At 52.5% G+C, this 8580-nt stretch overlaps 1 protein-coding gene across 1 annotated transcript in view; it reads right to left on the bottom strand.

Annotated features, from left to right (window-relative positions):
• The window catches only part of CHRDL2 (chordin-like 2), a 27575-nt gene extending 26977 nt beyond the window's left edge, over positions 1-598 (bottom strand). The window contains exon 1 of the mRNA XM_010576757.1: positions 529-598. Within this exon, the coding sequence (XP_010575059.1) occupies positions 529-598 (70 nt within the window). The remainder of the gene's footprint in view (positions 1-528) is intronic.
• Between the last annotated feature and the right edge of the window lie 7982 nt (positions 599-8580).

The following is an 8580-nucleotide window of genomic DNA, read 5'->3' as shown; positions in this document are numbered from 1 at the left end:
GGGGGTGCGGGAGCCGCAGGTTTAACCCCTACCTCCCTGCAGCCTGGCCGGGGCTCCGCGGTCAAGGGTGGGGGGGGGGGTTGGAAGGACCTGCCGGGCTGGACCCCGTCCTGGGGTGCTACCAGCCGGGAGGTGACACTGGTGGGATATATCACCCCCCCCTCAGAAGGGCCGGCCGCACCCCTTCTCCCTGTTAAACCCCACCTGGACACCCGGCTCTGAGATGCTTGAGCCCCCCCCCCCGGGAGAGGTTTAAACCCCCACGCTGGGGCTGAGCCCACGCAGATGCATCTACCCCAGCCCGGGGCAAAGCCGGCCCTGTCCCAGCCCTGAGCACCCCACGCTCCGAGTGGGGCAAAGCAGAAATCTGGGCTGCAGCCTCCCCTCCCAGGGCTCCGCTTTACCACCGAGATCCCCCAGTGCCCCGAGTCCTTTCCCAGTAAATCCCAGTTCCCTTCCCAGTGCCGTGGATGGGCTCCTGTCTCCCTGGGGCAATGGGGCGCGGGGTGCAGCTAGCCCCCCCCATACATGCAGCAAGCAAGACAAAGCGGTTGAGTTCACTCTCCCCACCAGCTGCTTTACATTCCTCCAGCTGCATAAAGCCATCTTAAATGACCAGCGTAGCCCCTGCCTGCAGGAACACACACACCCCCCCCGGCCCCAAACCACAATCCCAAATCTTCCCTTCCATCACCCCCAGCAGAGCAGAGAGAGCAGCGCTCGCACCTCAGCCACCCTTCGTCTGCACAGCATAGAGCTGCTGGGCATGAAACACCATCGGTTTGAAAGCCACCGGTCACGCAGTCACCCCTGGAGAAGCCACCTCGCTTCCAGACACGTCGACCCTGTCCCCACTGCTCCCCAAATCCTGCATGAAGTGGTCCAGCTCTGGCTGCCAGCCCTGCTCTGCCTGCCTGTGGGGCCCCGCTTTCTGCTTCCAGGACCCTCGTGGAGAAGTTGGGCGGCACTGGATCCTCCCTGAGCAGCCGTGTCCACTCAGCAGCGCTGCTTCCCATGGCCAGAATAACCCAGGGCCACCAGTTTATCATGGAGATGAGTTCCTGCAGTTTCCTTAGACCCCTAAGGCCAGATCTGGCACGGTTTTTTTACCCATTTCCCCTGCTCCACCTTCACAACTCATACTTCCAGGGGTGCTTAGAGCAAGACACTTTATTAGCACAAGAAATACAGGCTTTAACACAGTGCTGAACACCTTCATGCCCATGTTCCCCCATTGGGCAGGCTTGGATGGATGTCCCAGACCTCGCAGGAGCCCTGGACTTCTCCTTTGCAAATGGCTTCACCTCTACACCACAGGGTCTCTCTCTCTTCCCCTCATCTCTTCAATTTCCTCGCACCACTGGCCAGGGAGAGACTGTCATCACCTGCGATCGCTTTGGCACCAGCTGACCAGAGAAGATCTCCATCAGCCAAGTTATTCTTTATTTTCCTCCATTAATTCAGGCTTGAGATCAGGCTTTTCAGGGTGTGAGACCTTTGTGCCCGATGCCAACCCACTTGAGAGTGGCACCAAGCCCCCAGTCTGTCAACAGCTCCAAGGGATCCCCAAACCCATAATCCCAGTCACACCAGCCACGTGTCTCATTTGGCTTGGAGAGGAGAGCAGTCAAGGGGAATTTCTGCAGCAAAACCTCTTCTTTCCATCCATCTCTTCTTTCCGTCTGGCCCTAGCCCTGCCCCAGGAGCCAGACACATCCCCCTGTACCAAACCACATCTGCAGGTGCCTGTTCCTGGAGCTGGATATGAGAGGGGAAAATCTCCTTTGTAATAAAAAACCTGGTTTAACAACAGTTGAAATCATCTTTGTTATTTTCTCTTTAAGCTGCTGAGCCTGAGCACAAGAAGTCAAGATGCATTTCTGAACCCGTGTGGGCTGGACACATCTTTCAGGAAGAAGGTGGCAATCACCAAACCATGGCTAGCAAGTGCAGACAAGTCCTCACCCCTCCTTGGCTCTCTGGTACAGGAATATCTGTGATCCTCAAGGAGCACAGCCCTGTGCGCAGAGCAGGAGACAGAGCTGGGTCATCTGCAGGGATCCTCACAGGTCTACTTGTTTACAAGCTCTAAAAAGAATTTTACTGCTTGGTGCCCTCCCCTGGGAATTGTGAGCATGACTCTGCAGAAGGACCAAGTCACTACAGGGGAACGTAAGAGCCCATAACCCAGGGCTGCTCTGCACATCATCTGGCACCCACCGTCTACAGAAAGCACAAGCAGTACCGTTGCTGTTGCATTTCAGGGCTAACCAGAGCAATCCTGACATGACCACACACCTTCAAGACAAACTACAAAGCTGTTTTTTACAGAAGGCAGCAACATGCCTTGTGGATTACAATATCTGATGTGTCAGAGCAACCCAAAGCCTGGGATGGCCCACGCTGCCCACTTCTCCTCTGAGCAATGGGTTGGCACCCCTGCAGCCTCCATGTAGGTCTGGGACAGGGATGACCCATGCTGTGGTTGGAGGACCTGCATTTTTTCCCCAACTTACAGTCCCCACTGTGTTATCGGTGTGCTGACAGCTCCATGCCTCCATGCAGAGCAGATTCACACCGGCCAGTTTCAATTTACCTTATGGTCCCAGCTTCTCACCATCTAACGCAGCTTCCCTTCTTTCACTGCTCCATTCATTTCCAACTCCCTGCAGATTTTGCTAGCAATGCTCCTCTATTTTCTTCTCATGCCTTGATAAAGATATTAAAGGGGTTTGGGTAAACAGCAGGCTCCTTCCAGCTCCTACCAGGAACAGCCAGTACCTCCTCTCCCAGCTCTTCCCTTGAACAGGGCAGACTTGAAAAGCCCATTTGTAGCATAGATCTGCGGGCAAGTCATGAAAATGCTTAGAAAAATGGGGACGTGAAGCCCAAGTCAATGAAGTCATTTTGCGTTTCTGCTGTAACAGCAACAGCTGAACTCAGGGCTGTAGATCCTGGCCCCACATCAGGGCTAAAACTTATGGGAAAGTTCAGCCATGTCCTAAGCGCAGACCCAGGAAATAAAGGCCAGCGTTGTCAGGAGCAAGGTGCTGTGTTACATCTCTGTTGCATCTCATAAAGAATATATTCACCCTTTGGCAAAAATGAGGCTCTTTATCATCATCTGCGAAGGGATTTGGCTGACAGTTCGATACTGCCAACATCAATCCATCTGTGATCATGAATCAGGCTCCAAAAACCATGGGATTGGCTTGCAAATAATAAAACTTGGGTCCTTTTTATTTGCCTTCTGGTTCCTGAGCCTTTAGGTCAAACTTGCTTCATGTTTTCTGGGCAACTGAGAAGAGGAGATGATTCCTTTTTTTAATTTTTTTTTAATGAAAACTGAGATTCTCCTACAAACTACTGAATAAACAGCATGGGCTCCAATAACATCCCCCACCACGCAAGCCTCGTGGCAGGATCGTGAGCTGGCCAGACTGCAGGCTGGAGGAGCTGGCTGCACACTGTACTTTTCCCTGGAAGTTTGTAGCCCAATATCCCTGACGCTTGATCCGGCGCGCATCTGGGGGCCAGGAGAAATGCACATGCGAGGGCTGCCAGCTGCAGGTGATGGAGCTGGAAACCTGCAGGACTGTGAACTGTTGCAAGCCGGACTAAAGAAATCCGGCTGCAAGAGTGAGTCCTGTCCTGGGGACAGAGGAGCTGCTGCCTCACTTGACACCGGGCTGCAAAAACACGTAGCCTGATGTGGTTTCTTCTGCCCCAGCATGAAGGCTGCCTGTCCCAGGGAATGCAGCAGTAAATCCTGATTATCAGTCATCCCACAGTGAAAAACACAGTCCTCGTTCAAGCCCCGCAGCCAGCCAACCCCACCAACCCTCAGCCAGCTACACAATCCAAGCTGGCACCAACATCCTTTCATCAAGCGGGTAAAATCACCTCCCATGAGTGGATTCTGCTTTTTTTTTTTTCTTTCAAACACGGGCTGTGGCATGAGACCCTGAACAAAACCATCACAGCCTCATGGGAACTGAAGCTGGCAGGAGGACAGATGTGCTGGCACATGAATTTGGGGTTGCTCAAAGCAGAGGCAAGATTCCTGCTGTAAATCCATAGTCTTCCTCCATCCCCGTTGATGATTAGTGACCATGTCCTTTATTTTTGGCATGCTTTCAAGGAGGACTCGATGCATCCTGCATCAGCATGCCAGAGGCCCAGGCTAGAGTCAGTGGAGATGGAGCCCTCCCATCCCAATGAGACGGACATGAAATGGGATGACGCCTCTCCACCATAGTCCACAGTGTATGGCTAAATTGAGCAAAACCCAAATTTTCTTTGTGCTGCAACTTCACAAAACTCCCATCCTATGCTTGGAGCTTCGTGGGTTTTCTCTCCTCACCTGGGGATTTCAAAGCGGGTTCATGCCACTTGTGCAGAGACACACAAGCTCACAGTACCTCCCCAGCTGCTGGCTCCAGCCCAGCCTCCCAGGAGGGCACAACTCATATCTTCAAAGTCCCCAAAGAGCAGAAGACATGCCACCGACACTGGCAGCCCGGCCTGAGTCCTGCTGCAGAGTTCAAACAGGACTGAGGCACAGCCCCGACTGATCCCCTCCATCTGCTTTCCCACACCACCTTGTTTCAGTGGGCTTTATCCCTCCTTCCCTCTGCCCTCCTTAAGGAGGGCTCTTCTCACCTTTGTCACTTCTATGTTGCACCACCATTGTGCTCTCTCTCTGCAGAAGGATGTTGTCCTGCTAGGAGAGCATCAGCCACAAGCTGGATACCCTGGAAATGCTTTCTATTGGACTTTTTCCTATTTGTCTCTCTTTTTGGCCTTTCCAGCAGGCAGCAGCTATGAATTCTTCTCCATATCCAAAAGCGGCCACCACAGAGAAGTCAGTCTCCTCCACCCTTCAAAGCCTTGAGCCCACACATGGGTTGAGCAGGACTGTAAGACTCCCACTCCTGGCCCATCCTGCTCAACAGCCCTCCTCCCTGCAGGCACAAAAGCCACCAGGAGGTAGAGAGGGACATTTGGATAATTGGGGCTGGTGGCTTGGGTGGCTCCATTCTCTGCTGGTCCCTCAGGGCACCATGCAGAGATGGACAGCTGGATGGGGAGGCAAAACATCTCTCTCTGCAGCTTTGCAGAGTCAATCTTGCTTCCCTGCACAATGCCCCAGGAGCTCCTCTCACCGCTGGCTCTGCAGTTCTGATTGGGGTGGGAAGAGGAGAGCTGGCAAGGATCCTTCAGGCTGAGCCTTGGCCTGGTTTTATGCTGTTCCTTCTCCTGCATTAAACCAGTGGTGGAGTAATGCTGCAATTCAGAGCAGTGAAACCACAGGAGAGAAGCTACCTCATTGTCACGACTGACGGTGTAACCCTTGAACTCCTCGCTGGGCTTGCTGCAGCCTCCTCCGCAGCCTGTCTCCTGTGCCACCCCGACCAAGGGCCTGGCTTTGGTTCAGTGATGGCAGGAGATGTGCCTCCAAGCTAGAAGTCAGCACTGAATGTCTCCTGGAGCTGCAAGGAGACACCTCACCTGCAAGCAGCCAGCACCTCCTCATGACACAGCAGCTCAGGGAAGCTGCCTCTGGCTGCAATTCCAATACAAACGTTACTTTACCCAGCATCTGATTTCCTGCTCCCATCCTGATGAGTGATTAACACCAGCGAGAGCTCTTTCTGAAGGTCTCTTGAAGGCAACTGTGTTTGGGGGACATTCAAGCAGAGCATTCACTGTGGAGCAGTCCCGGAGATTGCTCTGCCCAATGGACCACATGAGAAACTCAGCCTCACTCAAGAGCTTTATCACGTCTCATACCACACCTCGAGCTACAAAGACTGTCTACAGAGGACATTACCTCTCCTGAGGACATCACCTTACCTCTCCTGACTCATGCTCTGGGGAAAAGGAGGAGCAGCCTTTTCATCTATCACCCTACAGTGATCTAATGACCTGCAGGGCTTGTGCTGGAGGCAACATAATTTGTTACAGCACCTTGAATGCAAAGTGTGTTCCCAAGGGCTTTGTGGAGTTGGAACAGGATCCAGTCAAACCCTGGGTGACCACATGCCAGCTCGGGGTTGCCAGCATCTGAGAGTGTCTGTTCCCCATGCAAACAGCCGTAACTACCACACAATAAATAGTCTATACTCAGCAGTATAGGGAGGACAGTCAGTAAAAGATTCCCCTCCAGGGATGGAGATCAGCAACCAAATAAGAGGGAGCGGTTAAGAGAGGCCAGGCAAAGCAAAGGAGAAGGACAGAGAGGAAAAATGGGGGAGCACAGTCCCATGGGCCTGTCCATATCTCCTGTATCCACCGTGACACATCCCCACCTGCACCCCATGGCAAGTGTCTGGCCAGGGCCGGCATCGTCACTGGGAGGACCACAAAAAGAAATGGTGCTGGCAAGACCCTGCCAGCTCCTCAGGAGAGGTGAGCAGCAGAGAAATGTTCCCTGGCAGGCTGACCAAGGCAGAGGTTTTGGCTTGGGGTGGCAGGATGCGAGGCTGGAGCCTTGCACGGGCTTAGGATACCCTCTGCAGGCCAGCGCTGAGCTCCGCACATCTCGAGTTGTAGAATCACAGAATGGTTTGGGTTAGAAGAGACATTTAAAGATCATCTAGTCCAACCCCCTGCCATGGGCAGGGGCACCTTCCACTAGACCAGGTTGCCCAAAGCCCCATCCAACCTGGCCTTGAACACTGCCAGGGATGGGGCAGCCACAACCTCTCTGGGCAACCTGTGCCAGTGCCTCACCACCCTCACTGTAAAGAATTTCTTCCTTGTGTCCAACCTAAACCTGCCGTCTTTCAGTTTAAAACCTCTGCCCCTTGCAGGGGTTTGGGTTGAAAGACAAGCTGGAGACACAGAAACCAAGTTCTGTCCGGGCTGGGCTGGATGCGCAGTCGTGATTTGGGGGAATATCTGGCAGAGATCCCCTTCCAAATCCACTGTCGCTAGGACCTCTGCAGAGAGCTAAAGCTCTGCACGGCGGCTTGTCCCATGAGTGGCTTTGGTGGGGAACTGTCTCCCCTTCCCATGTTCTCTGTCCCTCCCTGAGGGCTCCCCAGGCCCCAGCTCCTAAGTCAGGCTGATTCTGGGGAGCTGGCAGCTTTGTGGGAGGCCTGGGCAACTGTGGGAATAACGCACCCCATCTGACTCTGTCTAGCAGCAGCATCGACAGGACAGGTACCCAAGTTTCTGGATTAAGTCCAGTCCCAGCACCAAACCGCTGCCTCCTTCACATCATCATTCATCTTAATAAAGTCACTCCAATTTTTTTTTTCTTTCCTGGAGATTAGGTTTTTTGTCAACCGGCATTTTGTGGATCCCCACAACAGCGAGGATCAATGCACTGATATCATTTTAGTCATTCAACAGCTAAATTAGAAACAACTAAAGATAGAAGTGTGGGTGAGATATAGCAAGTAAATGATAACCCCTAGCAAGTTCCTGGCACACATTTAGAGGCTGTTTCTTGGGCACAGATCTTCCCTTCCTCTCTCCGACCATGGGTGTTTCAAGGAGGCCCAAAGGCGTGGGGCTTCACCTCTGTCTCTGCAGCCACATTTTCTCTGCTGCCAACCCAATGTCTAGGGTAGACGAGAGCCTTCATCAGAGAGGGACCTGACACTAAAATATGGTGAAAAAACAGACTGTTTTAGTGCCCCAGCAAATAAATGAAAAGCAGAAGAGAAGCACAAGAGATTTCCATAGCAACCAGTGCAGAGGCTCTGCCTCCTCCGATTCACCTTCCCTGCACACAGATAATCCAGGGGTGCTGGTATGATCACTGACCCCGCTCGGAAAGGGATGGCCTTAAAGGAGGTGCGGTGAGCATGTGATGGAGCCAGGCAGACAGAAATCCCCTGCACCAGCTCCTTCGCCAAAGCAAGCACCAAGATCCTCTGAAGGGAGGGGGATTCTGAACCTAAGGCTTGCTTAAAAATGCCCCCCAAAAATCATTTCTTCAAGCTGATTCAAGCCCCTGAGTGTAGAAACATGGAAAGCCAAGTCATGCTCTCAGAGTCCTACGTACAACCGCTATCAGGGTGACATCCAGCCCAAGCACTACTAACATCTGTGTGTCAGGCAATACACAAAAAGAGGAGAGCTCCATTTGACTTTAAAATAAACCACACACAGACTTGATGCACCTTTGTTCTTCCCAGGAAAAAACAAAAAAACAAAAAAAACAAAACCACCACACATAAAGTCACCCTGGCCAAGCCGAGGGCTAAGAACGAAGTTCTTGCACACCTGAACAAGAACCTGGTAGAAAACAGTGTCCTGGGGGAAGCTGCTGAAGCAGCCAGGCTGGAAAGCACAGAGAGTGGAGGGGCAGCAACCAGGGGGCTTCAAAGCAGGACTGTGGCTGGGGCAGCCCTGTGAGAAGAAACATGTTTTCTGAGCTGCACTGTTGTTTGAGATTTCTTCTTCTACTTATCATAAAGATATGTAACAGAAACAAATACTTGTTCAGACAGGATGGTGGGTAGGGGCAGACATCCCAGAGGGACCAGGCAAATCCCAGGCTTAAGTTTCAATAAGAGAAATTCAGACAAAAGTGTGAGATACTAAAAGATTGGGACTGGTCATTTG

This window comes from Haliaeetus leucocephalus, unplaced genomic scaffold (genome assembly GCF_000737465.1).
Source record: "Haliaeetus leucocephalus isolate CR32 unplaced genomic scaffold, Haliaeetus_leucocephalus-4.0 Scaffold536, whole genome shotgun sequence".
Taxonomy (NCBI): Eukaryota; Metazoa; Chordata; class Aves; order Accipitriformes; family Accipitridae; genus Haliaeetus; species Haliaeetus leucocephalus.
Note: the sequence above shows the minus strand (reverse complement) of the source record. Positions and strands in the feature narration are given on the sequence as shown.